This window comes from Hemiscyllium ocellatum, chromosome 20, assembly GCF_020745735.1.
Source record: "Hemiscyllium ocellatum isolate sHemOce1 chromosome 20, sHemOce1.pat.X.cur, whole genome shotgun sequence".
NCBI lineage: Eukaryota > Metazoa > Chordata > Chondrichthyes > Orectolobiformes > Hemiscylliidae > Hemiscyllium > Hemiscyllium ocellatum.
Genome location: NC_083420.1, coordinates 26,663,910 through 26,682,729, shown reverse-complemented (window position 1 = coordinate 26,682,729; position 18,820 = coordinate 26,663,910). Strand labels below are relative to the sequence as shown.

General features: G+C 41.4%; 1 protein-coding gene across 2 annotated transcripts in view; it reads left to right on the top strand.

Annotated features, from left to right (window-relative positions):
- Positions 1-2,851: 2,851 nt before the first annotated feature.
- cluap1 (clusterin associated protein 1) overlaps positions 2,852-18,820 on the top strand; it is a 32,029-nt gene continuing 16,060 nt past the window's right edge. For both annotated transcript variants that reach the window (XM_060840231.1, XM_060840232.1), the window contains exons 1-7: positions 2,852-3,173; positions 5,930-6,041; positions 7,771-7,855; positions 7,977-8,156; positions 8,895-8,990; positions 17,033-17,116; positions 18,278-18,411. In XM_060840231.1, coding sequence (XP_060696214.1) covers positions 3,152-3,173; positions 5,930-6,041; positions 7,771-7,855; positions 7,977-8,156; positions 8,895-8,990; positions 17,033-17,116; positions 18,278-18,411 — 713 coding nt within the window. In that variant the 5' untranslated portion in view covers positions 2,852-3,151. The remainder of the gene's footprint in view (positions 3,174-5,929; positions 6,042-7,770; positions 7,856-7,976; positions 8,157-8,894; positions 8,991-17,032; positions 17,117-18,277; positions 18,412-18,820) is intronic.

Below are 18,820 nucleotides of genomic sequence, written 5' to 3'. Positions count from 1 at the left end.
ATGGAATTATGTATTATGCTGAGAGACAATCCCAGTCTTTCAAACACAAGGCAATTGAAAGGAAGGAAGATTTGAGGAAAGGACAACATGAAAATCCAGTCCTGGATTTAAGTATAAGGAAGATAACACCAGAATGAAAAGAAAGTATGTTTAGCACAGGGAAAGCAGTGCTCTCACTGGAAGAGGCTTTCCAGCTTACTGGAAGATACTTCACATGCAAGTATCATGCGAGAAAAAAAACCTGATAAAAGATAGTTGCTGGAGAATTGTTGGATTTGATTCTGACAAGTCACTCTACATCCTAGAAAAAAGTTTGTATTGTATTGTCACAAAGCAGAAAAATCATCTGAGACTGTTGAAGTGTGATTCCAGAATCACATCAAGTAAATCAAATATAACTGTGCTTGTGCAACATCACTAACTTTGCAGACTTTTATGAATTTTCCCAAGATGATAACCTGGAAATTAAGTTGTAAAATGTAGTGTTTAGCCTCTATGATGTAGGGCAAACTAAGTTGCTATCCAATAAATGGAAATAAAAATGAACTTTGGTTCCATATAATGGATACTAAGCAAAAATCTTGAATTTCAATAGCAAAAAGCATTACAGACAAGGAAAGTGATACATGTAATTACTTTACTTTTGTCCTTTTCTGTTTGCATGTGGAGGAATTTAAAATAAAATTATATTTATTTTCCCTTTTGAAATAGACTATTCACCCACACCCCAAGTCCTCTGTTAGTCTTGCTTAATTTTTCACTTGTCCTACAATGAACTCTCCAGAATTTAAAGGAAGTGTAGGTTTCTTATACAGTAAGTCCCAGGCTATGAATGAAGTGCTGAACAGATCACTTCAATCTCACTGGAATGGATCATCTTGTTAAAATCAATTACTATTACAAAGAAACAGAAACTAGGAGCAGTAATACGCCATTTAGCCCTTTGAGCCTTCTTCACAATTCAATATGATCATGGCTGAGCATACAACTCAGTATTGTGTTCCTGCCTTCTCCCCATACCCTTTGATCCCTTTAGTCTTAAGCAATAATAGCTGAAAATGTGTTGCTGGTTAAAGCACAGCAGGTTAGGCAGCATCCAAGGAACAGGAAATTCGACGCTTCGGGCCAGAGCCCTTCATCAGGAATTTTCATTCCTGATGAAGGGCTCTGGCCCGAAACGTCGAATTTCCTGTTCCTTGGATGCTGCCTAACCTGCTGTGCTTTAACCAGCAACACATTTTCAGCTCTGATCTCCAGCATCTGCAGACCTCACTTTTTACTCTTAAGCAATAATAGTCTTATATCTAATCCCTCCTTGAAAACATACAATGTTTTGGCCTGAACTGCACTCTGGGGCAGAGAATTCCACAGTCTCACCATTTTCTAAGTTAAAAAGTTTTCCTCAACTTAGTCCCAAATGGCCTATCCTGTATCCTTCAACTGTGATCCCTGGTTCTAGAAGTTCAGACTGCTGAGAGTTAGGCCAGCTGAAAGAACATTTCAATTGCCATAACATTCCTAATATGATGAGCGATAACAGGCCTCAACCCATGAATTAAATTCTTAATGAATACTTGGAAAATTCAGCACTATACATCCTCACACCCTATACCCAATCAAGTGGAACAGTTAAGGCAGAAGTGAAAATTGTCAAAGGATCATCAAAAAATATATTGGATTCAGCATAAATGTGTACAAAGGTTATTCTTAGAATGCAGAAATAAACCTACGGAAGCATGGAAAGTAGTCCAGATCAGCAACTAATGTAATGCCACATTCCACAGCATGGCTGAAGCCAGTTGCAGTAACAGTGTTTGACAAAGTCCAGGAAGTTAAATTCCAGTTTGATAAAAATGCTGAATCAGTGCCAGGGTTAGAACGTCATCAAAGTGCAAACATTCAACATAAGTCAGTCCATTTGGTAATTTGAGATTTGAGACAGAAGTCATCAACTTAACTTTACATTATGAAAGCAAATGACCAGATCTATCATTGCAACCACATATGGAAATATGCAACCAGAAAACCCTACTTCTTCATATCAAACAACTGATGAAGGAGATTTGATGTGTGAATTGAACAAGGAACTGAATCACCAGCAGTTCCGGGGTCAACACTTCTCCAAAACAAAACATAATCAACCTGTTCAGACACGTCATTCTTCCATGTCAGGTTGGACCTTAACTGGTCTGTAGAGGGCTCAGAGGTATACAGTATACTACTATTGTGCCATAAGACCCTCAATTCCCAAAAATACAATGGATTTACAGCACCAATTATCACAGTTGCCATGGTAGCAATGCTCCAAGTGAAGTAATGGCAGTCTAATAACAGCTGACACCACAAAAACAGCCAAAACAGCTTGCATGCATACGTTAAAATGCATGATTTGTGTCTAATGCAGGTACAGGCACAGGCAAAATTGGGGTTGACTAGAAAGAACAAAGATTTTTTTCCCCTGCATGACAATTTTCTTTATGGATTATGTTCATAACTTGCATCAGATCTACTCATGTTCTTCTTATGTTCTTATTTTGTATGCATTTTATTAATGAAAGATTGGTTTAGATGAATATCTTTGGTAGCTTGTGATGCATCACATTCATATGACCTGTGACATCTATATATATTTTTTTTCAGACAATATGTACACCACATGAAACAGAGTGATTGTGACTGTGAAGGTAGATAAGCAGTGATCTTATTTGAAGGCAGTTCAGATTTTAAGGGCCCACTGTTTCTGAAGATCTGTGACATAATCACGTTGAACTTCGACAGCCTGCGTCAGATGACGTCACTACGTACGATGCCATGCCCGGTGTCGTGGTTCCCAGAATGCTTTTCGCGCAGGACAAGTTCTGGGATCACCATGGAAACGAGGCCTAACGACAAAGAGGGAGATATGGAACTTCCCATTTTCAGTGCTCAAGGGAGGATTTAGGAAAGGTCGAGCGGGCAGGACGGGTACAGGGTCTGGTGGAGATTGATTCTGCGTACAACTACGGGGCAGCAGTCACGGTTTGGGAATCAGGGACGGCCTGGGGATTGGACCAAAGCTGTGCTGTACTGGATATAGTGGATGTATAGTATTTGTTGTGTTTCATGAACAAGGAAGAACGAGCCCATCTGGACAACAGATTCCTTCAGCATCATGTCATTCAGAGACCTGAGGAGTAAGGATAATTTTCATGTCTGTGAGTTTGGGCTCTGGGTAGATGTAGCGTTGGATTTACAGAGAATCGGGTTCAGTAGGTCTGTTGTTTAACCCTGGTGAATCATCATTATCGTACGTTATTTATGTTTAGACATTTTAAACTTTAGGGTAGAGCTATGGAGAGATTAATTATCTTTGATTGCATAGTTTCCCAGTTTAAAGTGTCCCAGTCGAATGAGCAAAACCAATGTAGTGTACAAAATCCCATGCAAGGACCGCACAAAACACTACATAGGGCAAACAGGAAGACAGCTAATGATCCGCATCCATGAACACCAACTAGCTGCGAGATGACATGACCAGCTATCCTTAGTAGCCACACACGCAGATGACAAGCAACATGAATTTGACTGGGACAACACTACTATTATAGGACAAGCCAAACAGAGAACAGCCAGGGAATTCCTAGAGGCATGGCACTCATCCACAGATTCAATCAATAAGCACATCGATCTGGACCCAATATACCGGCCACTGCAACGGACAGCTGGAACTGACGACCGGAAGCGGCAGATTCAAACCACTACAAATGCCGGAGGAAAGATCACAGAAGCGCTTCACAGGAGGCTCCCAAGCACTGAGGATGTCACCTAGACAGGGGATGAAACGTCTGCAACACAAATTCCCAGCTTGGCGAACAGAACCACAACAATGGAGATGGAGAGGTCTAGGAAATGGAGGGAGATGTCAGAGATATTCTAGGTGAATTTGAGGTCAGGGTGGCATGTGTATGTGAAATTGATGAACTGTTTGATCTCCTCGTGAGAGTACAAGATGGCGCCAATGCAGTTATTAATGCAGCTGAGGAAGAGGTGGAGAGTGGTGCCGGTGTTACTCCAGAAAGTTCTATGTAACCGACAAAAAGAAAGGCTGGGGCCCAAGTGGGTGTCCATGGCTACCCCTTTTGTTTGGAGGAACTGGGAGGATTGGAAGGAGAAATTGTTGAGGGTGAGGACCAGTTCAGCCAAACGGATGAATGTCAGTGGAAGTGTACTGGTGGGGGCGTCGGGAGAGGAAAAAAACGGAGGGCTTGGAGGCCCTGGTCATGGCGGATGGAGGTGTAGAGGAACTGGATGTCCATGGTGAAGATGAAGCATTGGGGGTCAAGGAAACAGAAGTCTAGGAGGAGGTGGAGGGCGTGGTTGGTGTGCCGAACGTAAGTGGAGAGTTCCTGAACTGGGGAATAGGACAGTATCGAGGTAGGTGGAGATGAGTTAGGTGGGGATTAGGCTGAGATGATAGGTCGGCCGGGGTAGTCAGGCTTGTGGATCTTGGGTAATATATAGAATTAATGAGTTTGACACGCACAGCGACCTTGAAAGTTTCTTCCGCTGCCTCCGCCTCCATGCCAACTTTTTTAATCAAGACACCCACCGAGGACCCCTTCTCCCACCTCCAACACACCCCATCCACCTGGACACCCCGTTCTGGCCTGCTACCTGCCCTTGCCCATTTCTGATGAAGGGCTTATGCCCGAAACGTCGAATTTCCTATTCCTTGGATGCTGCCTAACCTGCTGTGCTTTAACCAGCAACACATTTTCAGCTAATATATAGAATTGGGCGGTGTGGGGTTCCCGAACAATGAGGTTGGAAACATGTGGGTGGGACATCCCCTGAGATGTTGAGGTTATGTATGGCCTGGGCGATGATGGTTTGGTGATGGGGGGGTGGTGAGGTCATGTTCGTGGGGGCGGTAAGAGGAGGTATCTTCGAGTTGGTGCCTGGCTTCAGCGGTGTAGAGGTCAGTGCGCTAAACTACCAGTGCACCCCCTTTGTCCGCTGGTTTGATGGCGAGTTTTGGGTTGCAGTGGAGGGCTGCGCGTTGTGAGGGCGAGAGGTTGGAGTGGGTGAGGCAGTTGGACAGGTTGAGGTGGTTAATGTCACGGCGGCAGTATGAAATGAAGAGGTCAGGGGCAGGTAGCAGGCCAGAACGGGGTGTCCAGGTGGATGGGTGTGTTGGAGGTGGGAGAAGGGGTCCTCGGTGGGTGTCTTGATTAAAAAAGTTGGCATGGAGGCGGAGGCAGCGGAAGAAACTTACAAGGTCGCTGTGCGTGTCAAACTCATTAATTTGGGACCGTAGATGGAAAAAGGTGAGGCCGTTACTGAGGATCTTGGAGAAAGCGAGGACTAGAGATTAGAGTCAAGAGTGTATTGCTGGGAAAGCACAGCAGATCAGGCAGCATCTGAGGAGCAGGAGAATTGACGTTTTGGAATGAGGCTTGTGGGCCGGGGGTTGAGAGATAAATGGGAGGTGGGTGAAGTTGGGGGGAAGGTAGCTGAGAAAGGTGAATGAAGGTGAGGGAGAAGGTGATAGATCGGGGTGGGGCCGGAGTGATGGATAGGTCCACAGGGCAGTTCCGAGTTGCAGCTTGGGACTGAGATAATGTGGGGGGGAGGGGAAATGAGGAAGCTGTTGAAATCCACATTTATCCCGTGTGTTTGCAGGGTCCTGAGGTGAAAGGTGAGGCATTCTTCCTCCAGGCATTGGGTATTAATGGTTTCTTAGACTTGTCGATATTATTCCTCAAAACATATTTAAAATGAAAACTTCAAGGATCAGTGTGCAACTGTGGAAGCCCATCAGTTCAAAACTATTGTTTGATACTGCAACAATAGAGTATCCTAATGAGAAGTACAATTATAAGGAAGTTCCAGAAATTAGCACCCCCAAACTGCTAATTGATTAATCTTTGTGTAACGTATTGTATTTCAGACTTCACTGAGATGATGAGGGCTCTGGGCTATCCTCGTCTGATCTCGATGGAAAACTTTCGGATTCCAAACTTTCCTTTAGTAGCAGAGATTCTTATTTGGCTTGTTAAAAGGTTTGTGATCTTACATGTATATGAAATACATCATATCAAGGTAAAGGACAGTTAGGCTTTCTTTTAGAAAGTGCACTGAATAAAAAACCTTAGTTATTCACTGTAGGTGGAATGAATTGTGAAGATTTTGGTATCAAATCCACTTTGGTATCTGCACCCATAATCAAGGCTGACTATCCAGCACAGCAGCAGTGCACTTTGTTTGGAAGATTCATCATTTTTCTCTCGGACAGCACCAACATTGTCTGAAATATCTGAATATTCATCTTGTTCGATCATATTATGATTTTGCTATGTGCAAATTGCTTACAGCATTTGTCTATATAGGGATATGAATACATATTAAAATGATTGCATTTGCTAGTGGAAGAACCACGTGCAGCTGCAAAATCACATCATCAATGCATGACTGTATTTCTGTGTTTAGTATATTAGGTTATTGCAGAGAGAGAGAGAGAGAGACATCTAGAATATTCCCAGTCAATTTGCTTGCATTAGTGGACTCCAGATTGAAAATTTGGCACTAAAACTTTGGTTTAATATAAGACTGTTTAAGACATAATAAATGAGAAATCTTACCAAACCTTATGGCATCAGTATGTTACTGTAACACTCTCATCCTTCTGCTGACATGCAATTGTTTATTACAGTCTGTTCATTACAATTCTAACTAATCCTGAAATCCTAACTAATTCCTACAATATAGGGAAAAAGGCATCATTTGGATTTGTGTATTATGTGACTGTGTGGCTGGAAAAGCACAGCAGGTCAGGCAGTGTCCAAGGAACAGAAGAATTGACGTTCGGGCGTAAGCCCTTCATCTGGATTCTTGATGAAGGGCTTATGCCCAAATGTTGATTCCTCTGCTTCCCAGATGCTGCCTGACTGGCTCTGCTTTTCCAGCACCACACTCTTCGACTCTGATCTACAGCATCTGAAGTCCTCACTTTCTCCTATTACATGACAGTCTTTGTTTCAGGATTCCGTCTGTTAAATTTTCAGGAAAGGCATCTGTGTATCTGCATGAAACTTTGCATGTGCAGTTGGCTATAGACCACCATCTTGAATGGCAGCTTGCAGAGGCAACACCTGATAGTTCAGTGACTATGAAGGACATTGGGACATCCTAGGATAAAATCTTTCTTACTGTTACCTAAATGCATTAGGCATTTAATTAATTACAACTAAAGGGTGCATTAAGGAAACAAACCCCAGACAATGATTAACAGCTTTCAAGCGAGTATGTATTATGTTGTTAGCTTTAAAAAGGAAGTGTAGATAATTCAGATCATTGGTCTGCTGAGACTTGAGATAAGCAGTTTGTTCTTGCTGGAAAGCATGATGTTTTGATTCTCCTGCAGTACATTTGTTGTAGTTGACATAATTTACCATGACCTTCCCTTTCAACTGTGTTTTAGCTGTGTTTTGGGACTATTCTTAAAAGTTCTAAGTTCATTTAAAAGGGAGAGAGGTTGTAAAAATAGATACAAAAACAGGAATTACTGGAAAAGCTCAGCAGGTCTGGCAGCATCTGTGAAGAGAAATCAGAATTAACGTTTCGGGTATGAAGAGTCACCAGACCCAAAACGTTAACTCTGATTTCTTTCATAGGTCCTGCTTTTCCAGCAATGTCTGATTTTGTTTTTGATACAGATCCGCCGTTCTTTCGGTCTTTATTGGGAAAGTAGGTACATTGGAAGTTAATCTTTCTTGGATTTTGTTTTATCAGATATGAGCCCCAGACAGATATCCCAACAGATGTAGATACAGAACAGGACCGAGTTTTCTTCATCAAAGCTGTAGCACAATTCATGGTAAGTGGCAAATAGCTCTTCCTCAGCCTGATGTGTGAAAACTGTAGTACAGCATGAATCTGGGATGATCGCCAGAAACCTGCAGTAGGTTTTGTGAATATATTTACTTGTTGTATTGCAGGCTACTAAAGCTCACATTAAGCTCAATACTAAGAAGCTGTACCAGGCTGATGGATATGCAGTGAAAGAGTTGCTGAAGATTACTACCGTTCTCTATAATGCTATGAAAACGAAGCGAATGGACAGAAGTGAGGATGCTGAAGAAGACAGTTCAAAATTCAAGTTTGACTTGGGGTCAAAGGTGAGTAATGCAAATGAATTTCTCATTCAGAACATGATTAACACAGATGTTTGAGCAGTACCATACAAGAGAACTTCAGTGCAAATTTAGCAATGCCCCTCTATTACTGAAATAGATTTTCACTAGACCATTCCTCATGACCAGCATTATTGTTTTCCAGCGCTGATAAACGGCTCAAGCCCGAAACATTGACTCTCCTGCTCCTTGGATGCTGCCTGACTGGCTGTGCTTTTCCAGTGTCTCACTCTTCAACTCTGATCACCAGCATCTGCAGTTCTCTCTTTCTCCCATTGTTTTCTTGCTCCATTTCTGACTCATTACCCTTTCTAATGAAATTCTGCTCTTGAGAGCATCGTCTTGTTGAATTTGCACCATATTTTGACTGCAAGTATGTTTAATGCTTCAGCTTTGCTGTTACTTCGAATTATTGCCACAAGGTCAAATTAGCAATTCAGCACCCAACCATACTGGGAACTTCAGTGAAATTTTCATTTTGACCTACAATAATGGGATGTTTTAATCATGTTCCCATGGTAAATGTGGGTTATACACCTGATACAAACCCAATTGTCTGCTCCTGGACACTACAAAATATCTAAATAAACCCTAACAGTGCATAGTTGAGGAATTTCAGTGCTAATATAGAGTCTATGTCTTCATGTTGTAAACTCCCCATAATAATATTTGAAGAATGCTGTATTGTAGTTTTAGTATTTTCCATCTTTTTACCTCTTCCAGGTATCAGATTTGAAAACTGCCAGACAACTAGCCTCTGAGATTACCTCCAAAGGAGCAACAGTGTTTGATTTATTAGGAAAAGAAGTAGATCTGAGGGTGAGTCAGCAGATTTCTGATCAACCAGTAACTGACAACCAGAAGGTAACAATATCCCAGAATAAAAGATAAATGATTTTACTGTGCTCAATATAAACTTGCAACACTAGTTTGACATTGTCAAAAAAACTTGCTGCAGTTTGTGTGACTGTAGTAAGGAGGACTTGCTTCTGAACTTTTGAATATCTCCTATACTCAATACATTGACCAATAAAGGCAAGCATACCAAATGCCACCTTCACTATCTACCTGCGATTTCCCTTTCAAGGAACTATGAGTCTACTCTCCAAGTAGAATTGTAACAGGAGGTAATGAGCATGTCTGACAAAGCAGAGCCAGTGGATGTGATATATTTGGATTTCGAGATATCTTTGACAAAGTACCGCACAGTTGGATGCAAAATAAGGTAAAAGCCATGGATTTTGGGGCCAAGATACTGGGATGGATAGAAGATTGGCTGGCAGAAGGCAGAGTCTACACTAATTGTTAAGATTCTTGGTAGTGTAGGTGAGCAGAGGGATCCTGGTGTTCAGGTACATAGATCCTTGAAAGTTGCCAGTCGGGTTGATAGGGTTATTAAGAAGGCATGCGGTGTGTGAGCTTTTACTGGTAGAGGGACTGAGTTTTGGAACCATGAATGGAATAGTGCAGTTTAGATGGGCTTCAGATTGGTTTCACAGGTTGGTGCAATATCGATGGCTGAAGGGCCTGTACTGCATTGTAATGTTCTATGTTCTAAATCACTGGTGAATTGGCAATTCAGCAAAATGCTGTGGATTCTGAAAATCCAAAACAAAACAGGAAAAATTGGAACCCTCAGCAGGCTATGCAGTATCTCTGGAGAGGGAAATAGAGTTAATATTTTAAGTTAGCACTAATTAGCTGACTTCAGCAAATTCCATAAAAATTGCAGTGAGGCAAAGGGTATCAATCAACTGGTCTAATTTTGGTAGTTATGCTTGACAGGACCCTCCTTCTATTACTTGCTTATCTCACTCTTTTGACATTATCTTTTCTACTTAATCCAGTTGTCCGACTCCCGTTAAAATATTTCTCTGCTACTTAGTTACTTCAAAATGGAGCTAAAGCACATGCTAATGGGACAAAGCTACCAGCATTTGGAGTTGACTGTGCCGATAGCAGCTGCTAACTAGAATAAAGAACAAAGAAAATTTACAGCCCAGGAACAAGCTCTTTGGCCCTCCAAGCCTGAGCTGATCCAAATCCACTGTCTTAAACCCATCACTCAATTTCTAAGCATCTGTATCCCTTTGCTCCCCACCTACTCATGCATCTGTCCAGACACACACTAAATGAATCTACCATCCTACCTCTGCTGCCAATGCATTCCAGGCAACTACCACCCTCTGTGTAAAGTACTTGCTGCGTATATCCCCCTTAACACGTGACTTCTCATAATTGAATCCCTCACCCTGGGAAAAAGCCTATCTCTACCTACCCTGTCTATACCCTTCATGATTTTGTAGACCTTAATCAGGTCCCCCGTCAATCTCCTTTTTTCTAACAATCCTAACCTAATCAACCTCTCTTCACAGCTAGCACCTTCCACACCAGGCAACATCCTCGTAAACCTTCTCTGCACACTCTCCAAAGCGTCCATATCTTTTTGGTAATGTGGCAACCAGAACTGTACACAGTATTCTAAATGCGGTCGAACCAAAGTCTTGTACAATTTTAACATGACTTACCAGCTCTTATACTCAATACCCCGTCCAGTGAAGGCAAGCATACCATATGCCTTCTTGACCACTTTGTCTACCTGTGCAGCCACCTTCAGGGTACAATGGACCTGAACTCCTAAATCTCTCTGCTCATGAACTTTTCCCAATGCTTTTCTGTTTACAGTATAGTTTGCAAAAGACAATAGTTTTGCTAAAACCTATGAACTAACTGACAGGATAACACGGGCTGGATTTTCATCCACCATTGTAAGTGCAAGTTCAAAGCATTTTGCAACTCCATAGCTCCCCTTCCATGGTCTCAGTGACTAAAGCAATCTCCAGCGATTTTGAAAAAAAAATTAACTTTTGATTTTGCGAAAGCTTCTCTCTTTATGGCTTCATCATTAGTGCAACATGCTATACGAATTTCTTAACATCCCATTTAACATAGACTCAAAGTCACAAAGCTCTGGAATCTTTGAGCCTCACCAACACTTGGAGCCTGCAATGTTCTCTCCTAGGGGTCTCTTCGTCAAATTAAACTTGTAACACGATAAAATTACAGGGAGCTTGGGTGGCAGCTCTATTTGAGTAACTGTACGATCTCTACAAATGTTTTTGTATCAAGGGAATTCAGGCAAGTTAAGTTTCAAATCAGACTGTCTGTTTCCCAAATGCAATTTAAAAAATCACTGTGTTTGTCCTCCCCCCTCAATTTCATTTTCACAGAAAAGGTTTTAAGCATTCTACATACACGGTGTCACCAATTTACCAGGGCCCAACTTAGAAATATGATACCATACAGGGGTATGTTAATATTAAAGATCTGACATGTGAATGTTTTGCTGTACTTGTGAATGGCTATTTTATATTATCCTGCATTGTGTTCTAACTTGCCTACAAGTTGACTTGTGAACAGACTCAAGGATAGAACCCATTTGCAACCCAGGGTCTGTCTATATTGTACCCACTTTTTTGTAGCCAGGTTGAACAGGAACAGCTCTAATTTTCTGCAGAGAGGCATTTGATGATTCTTTTCTTTGCAGACTGGACTTTTCTGGACTTATTCTGCAACTTCTGTAGCTTTTTCTTGCAGTCTGAGTTGCTGGCCTTTATCTCCTTGTCAATGTAATCACTCAGAAGCTTAGCTTTGTTAGTTATCTTGCAAAATATGATTTAATACAGCTATAAATCTAATTTACCAAGTACATTGCAGTCTATGTATGCCATGCTCCCCATTCAACTGCTGAGCAAGTCCCCACGTGCCTGTGCACAATCTCAACGCTGTTCTTGATTGGACCAACAGGTCACTTGACTTCTCCCTCTGCATTCATCTCTTAAAAGAATTTCTTTATTATAGAGTCTGCTTTTGAAATATGAGAGAGAAATCACTCCACCTGCTGGTTTCCATTGATTAATAGACACTTTGCTTTGGAAATGAAATGGCTGTCAGTTTTGTCAGCTTCAGACAATGTAGTTGTAAGTATTTGTGATGACAGCTGTAGCCATTATGAATGCTTTGCTGGGTTTTAAATGATCTACTGTAAATTCTCTAAATGCAAATGCATGAATCACAAATTTGTCTATCTGCGTCAAAAAATAAGTGATATCAAAAATCAAGATTGGGCAAAAATTGTATACGTGCAATTTTAAAACTATATTTTTAAATGAGCTTCTCACAGAAATTCTCAGGAACGGAACTGGCATGGATAAAGAGGAATGACTGTCATGGCTTCAGCTCAGTTAGTTGTCCATTGATTCAAGAAAGCTTGAAGATGTGGATTACATTATTGTATAAACTAGAGAGAGGGAAGAGAGTGTAGCTTTTTATTTGTCATTTCTACCATATATACCTGATCCAGTAAAAATGAAACAACATTCCTGCAGGACTGAGGGTGCCACATGGACAGCACTAACTGCACAATCGTACACAGCATAAAGTGCATAAGAATTGCAAACCATGCAAGTTACAGTGTTATAAAAGAATGATAAAAGACATTTTTCTAGCAACAATTCAAAGTCGTGCACAGAACTCCAGATGGGAAAGAGTCCGATCATTCATACTGTGTTAAGGAGCATGATGGCTTTGGGGAAGAAACTGTTGCACAGTCCGATCGTGAGAGACCAAAAGCTCCGGTATCTTCTGCTAGATGGCAGGAGCGAGAAGAGTTTGAGTGAGGGATGTGTGGGGTCTTCCACAATGCTGTTAGCCTTTCAGATGCAGCGTGTGGAGTAAATGTCTGTAGTGGAAGAAGAGAGACCCCAATGATCCTCTCAGCTGTCCTCACTATCCGTGGTAGGGTCTTGTGATCTGAGACGGTGCAAGTCCCGAATGAGGCAGTGATGCAGCAGCTCAGGGTATTTTCAATAAACCCTCTGTAGAATGTGGTGAGGATGGAGTGTTGGGATGTGAGCTTTCCTCAGCTTGCGCAGAAAGTAGAGATGCTGCTGGGCTTTCTTGGCTATGGAGCTGGTATTGAGCGTCCAGACCCTTCACCAGGTATATGCCAAGAAATTTGGTGCTCTTCACGATCTCCACGGGGGAGTCATCAATGTCCAGCAGAGAGTGATCGCTCTGTGCATTCCTGAAGTCAACAACCATCTCTTTTGTCTTGCCCACATTCAAAGTCAGGTTGTTGGCTCTGCACCAGTCCGTTAGACGCTGCACCTCCTCTCTGTGTGCTGACCCATTGTTAGTGCTGATGAGACGCACTACAATCGTATCATCAGAAACTTGATGATGTGGTTCAACCTGCGAATCTGTGCACAGTTTTCTCAATTCAGGTTTAAATTTTGGTGTGGTTGAATTCAGAGTTTTGATCAATTGCTAGCGATTTTTTCCAGTTATTTTGAAATAACTCCTTATGCTATGTGCATACCTGTATGTAGTGCAAGGTGAATGACTACAGAGGAAGGACAGGTGACAAGGGGGGAATCTGAAAGGGAATGGGGCAGCATGGAGGTGGGTGGGTATGAGGTTTAAGGATCATTAACCCATGGAGAACAAAGGAGGTCCTTCTAACTGATTCACAAAATGCACAGTAAACCTGACCCCTGTGTGAAAAGACAAAAGTCCTTTGCTAATTTACAGACATGTTGAAATGTATTTCAGATGAGCAATGTTGAGTAGGTTGGATTTTCCCAAACCCATACAAAATTCTGGGCCCAAGTCTCAGCGCAGTGCAATGTTATTCGTGCTACAGGAATCCTGGTAGCTGAAGGAAACACAGTTGTTCACACTAAATGTGTTCCTACTGGAATGCAGGCATATCAAAAGGGACAGTATTGTCAAACAAGCTAATGTTTGGCCTTAAACAAACAAAGAAAGAAACAAAGAAAATTTACAGCCCAGGAACAGGCCCTTCGGCCCTCCAAGCTTGAGCCGATCCAAATGTACTGTCTAAACCTGTTGGCCAATTCCTAAGCATCTGTATCCCTCTGCTCCCCACCTACTCATGCATTTGTCCAGACACCTCTTAAATGAATCTACAGTGCCTGCCTCTAACACCTCTGCTGGCAACGCATTCCAAACGCGCACCACCCTCTGTGTAAACTTTCCACCTCTCACCTTGAAAGCGTGACCTCTCGTTATTGAATCCTTCACCCTGGGAAAAAGCTTGTCTCTATCCACCCTGTCAATACCCTTCGTGATTTTGTAAACCTCAATCAGGTTCCCCCTCAATCTCCTTTTTTCTAATGAAAATAAACCTAATCTACTCAACCTTTCTTCATAGCTAGCACCTTCCATACCAGGCAACATCATCGTAACCTTCTCTGCACCCTCTCCAAAGTGTCCACATCCTTTTGGTAATGTGGTGACCAGAAGTGTACTCTGTATTCTAAATGAGGCAGAACCAATGTCTTGTACAATTTTAGCATGACTTGCCAGCTCTTATACTCAATACCCTGTCCAATGAAGGCAAGCATACTATATGCCTTCTTGACCACTTTATCCGTCTATGCAGCAGCCTTCAGGGTACAATGGACCTGCACTCCCAGACCTCTCTGCCAAGGCTCTTCAGTTCATTGTATAATTCACTGTAGAATTAGTCTTGCCTAAATGCGTCACCTCACATTTTTCTGGATTGAAAACCATCTGCCACTTGTCCGTCCAACTCTCCAGTCTATCTCTTTCCTCCTATATTCTCTGACAGTCCCTTATGCTTTCTGCTACTCTACCAATTTTTTTTGTGTATTTGCATTGATAATTTCCGACTTAGTGATGCTATAGCATCCTAGGATTTAAATTGCACAGCTCATTAAGCTGTTTAGATCCCTTGCTCATCTAAATAAAAAACGTGTTATTCTGTTCTTACAGCAATATCTCCAAATCTTGCTCTCTCCAGGAATGCTTATAATTGTCTGTTAACTTCATGGATGCTAATTTCTTCAGCACCTTATTCTGCAACCTCACTATCCTTAGACAGGACCATGGAATGTGAGGTTGTTACTTAAACATAGAATCAGGTCAGCTGTTGACCAGGAATAAACTTTTATGGAGTTAATCAAGTTCAGGAACAATTTACTGCCTCAACTAATAGGTCCAGATTCTCTGTAGGTATTCCAGAGGAAGCTGGTCAGGCTTCCGAGTGTGATCCACATAACCTCCGAGAGAAGACAAATGAGGTTTCGGGGTATTGTTTCTCTGTCAGTGTATAACGATAGGTGGAGATTTTTTCTTTGCTCTGTCATGGGGGTTTGGCCAGCATTTATTGCCTGTGCCCAATTACTTTTGAACTGAGTGGCTTGATCAGCCGGAGGGCAGACATTGCTCTGCATCTGGGGTCTCATGTCAGACCAATCTTGTAAGGATGCTAGATTTCCTTCCCTAAAGGGCATGAATGAACCAGATGGGTTTAATAACCATTGGTGACAGCTTCATGTTCACTGCCACTGAATAGATTTCAATTCTAGAATTATTAATTGAATTTAAATTCCACTAGCTTCTGTGGTTGGAAATGAATCTGTGTTCCCAACTCGTTACCCTCGGCTTCCGTATTACCAGTGCTAGGGAACATTATCACTCTGCCCATCATTTTTTCTGAGTTCTTGTGTGACTATTATAGCGATAGAGGGTAATTAGGAATGCATCTTTCTTGCACTGTGGGATACCAGGGACTTGTTTAATCACTGTTAGAAGTTAGAGAGGAATTCATTTTGAGTTTTTTTTTTAGGTTTCCTTTTCTATAAGACCATTTAAACTTCAAGACCATAAGAAGTTAGAATCAGAGTCATATGGTTTGAAAACATACCCTTCGGTCCAACCAGTCCATACCACCGATAATTCCAAACTAAACCAGTCCCCTCTGCCTGCACGTGGCCCAAATCCCTCCAATTATGTACTGATCCAAATGTAATTTAAACATTATAACTGTAACGCATCCTCCACTTCCTCTGGAAGTTCATTCTACACACAAACTAAACGCTATTTAAAAAAAAAAATCCCTCTTTTTAAATCTTTCTCCTCTCCCCTTTAAAAGTATGGCCCCTAGTCTTGAAATCCCCCACCATAGGGATAGGAAATCTTCTGTTCACTTTATCTAAACCCCTCATGATTTTATAAACCTCTATAAGGTCGTCCCTCAATATCCTATGCCAGTGAAAAACGTCCAACCTTTCCTTATAAGTCAAACCCTCCATTCCTGGCAACATTCTTATAAAAGTTTTCTGAACCCTCTCCAGCTTAATAATGTCCTTTCTATTAGAGGGCTACCAGAACTGGACACAGTACTGCAGAAGAGACTTCACCAATGTCCGGTACAACCTCAACTTGATCTCCTAACTCTTATACTCAAAGGTCTGAGCAATGAAGGTAAGCATGCTAAATACCTTCTTAACCATCCTGTCCAGATGAGATGCAAACTTCAAAGAATTAGGTCTTTCTGTTCTACAACACTACCAAAGGCCCTACTTTTAATTGTATAAGCCCTACCCTTGTTTGTTTTTCCAAAATGCAAGACCTCATATTTATCCAAATTAAACTCCATCTGCCCCTCAGTCCATTGACCCGACTGATCAATACTTCTTTGCAGTATGAGATACTGTTCTTCACTGTCCACTACATCACCAGTTTTGGTGTCATCTGCAAACTTATTAACAATGTCTTCTATGTAAGAACAGAAGTAGGCTATTTGGCCCCTTGAGCCTGCTCCGTCTTTCCTAGCACGTTCCTGTCCTTTTCCTGCAATTTTCCTATTGACCAAGAATCTATCTAGTCCTCTCTCCGGAGTTGCAGGTTGTGGATTGTATGGTCCTTTGGTGACAGCATTGGACATCTGAGAGAACCTGCTGTTCTTTACCTGTCCCTTGTTTTTAGCTAACTTCTAAAGTTTGTAATGAATTATTCTGTTTCTTTTCCAGGAGATGAGAACAGCCGCAATAGCTAGGCCGCTGGAAATCAATGAGACTGAGAAGGCACTAAGAGCTGGAATTAAAGAAATTATTGTGAGTGCGCTTTAGACTAGAGAAAGATATAGACTGGTTAGTCATATGAGTAGCACAATGGCAGACAGAATTTAATCTGCAGTGGTTCAAAAGCAGTCCTCAATTGTAATTAGAGACATATAATAAATGCTGGCCAGCCAGCGATGCCCACAGTCCATGAGTGAATTTTAAGGAAAGATTATCTTAAAAACAAATGAGAGTCTTGAGAAACTTTGAGATTTTTATATTGATATTTACTTTTTTTTAAAATCTGGACTGAAAAGGATATTAGTGCCATGAAAATTAAAAACAGAGGTAAGATTTTGTGTTTTGGAAACTAGTCGTGAACCTGAGTAATTGTTGCTAACAGTAGCTAATTTTGATAATTTCCCACTGACCTCGTTCAAAATATTTCATTTCTCTACTCTTCCCAAATTACTTTCCCAGAAAGTAATATTTTGGAGGGTGGGGTACCAGAAGGACTTGGGTTTCCTCTGCAGATCTGCTGTATTTTTGAGTGATGTAAAAAATTTAATTAATAGTTATGAAACAATTCTTAGAAATATCCATCTTCAACCAGTGTTGACCTTAGTTAGTTTTTCTTAAGTCTCACATCACAACTTAAGTATATAAAGGAGTAGTTGAAGGTACTGTCCTTCAGGTGAAATGTTAAACTGAGGCTTTGTCGTCCTTCCCAGATGAATATAGAAGACCTCATAGCACTATAGGTTAAAGAGGATCAGAGGAGGTCTCCCTTGTGTCCTGGCCAATATTTCTTCCTCATACTGCAACATGAAAATACATTATCTGGTGATTACTGCATTGCTATTCATGACAGTTTTCTATGCAAATTGGCTACATTGATTCCTACGTTACAGCAGCAACTACGTTTAAAAAGTACTTAATTTTCTGTAAAATACTTTCTTACTGTTAAATAAGTGCAAGTCTTTTGTTCTTTTACATATTTTTTATTTCAAATTGATGTTTGTGGGAATTGAAAGCTAAGACAGCCTTTATGTATAATGATAGCTTCCAGTCGGGCAGATGTTCCCCACGTCCTGATTTTTTTGTGTGCTGTTTCACTGTGGGAGCAATTGCCAAATTTATTCGGTGGTTAGTTTGTGAAAGCTATTTTGAACTTGTTTCAAAACACACAATACTTTGTTGCTGTTTTTGTTCTAGGAACAAGTACAAAAGACCAAGGAAATGCTGAACAATGTTGCCTCTGATGAAGCAAACCTGGAGGCTAAGATTGAAAAGAAGAAGATGGAGCTGGAGAGGAGTAAGAAGCGGCTGCAGACCTTGCAGAGTGTCAGGTCAGACTCTGAAATGACATAGTGTAGTGTTTTGATCTATGCCAGACTGTTATGTTGCCAGTTGCAATCTGAAAGTCACCTTCCATTGACTTTCCAATGATAATGGTCATATGTTGTGTAGGCCAGTAACTTCAAGTAAAATTACTCTAAGGAGTTGAGGGATTGGGAAGGCATAGTATCTTTGAGGAGTGGGGCAGTTATGGCAGTAGACAGTAATCACCAGTAGATTTCCCTGTCCATATTTGACCTAATGCCAGGAGACCACATTGAGTCAATGTTGACTCCCAGGCAACTCCTGTCCTCAGTGTATACCATGGTGCTGTCAACTCTGGTGGGTTTGTCTTTTAGTTGGTTAGGAAATACCCATGGATGGTGGTGGTGTCTAAGAGATTGTAAATCATGACAGATG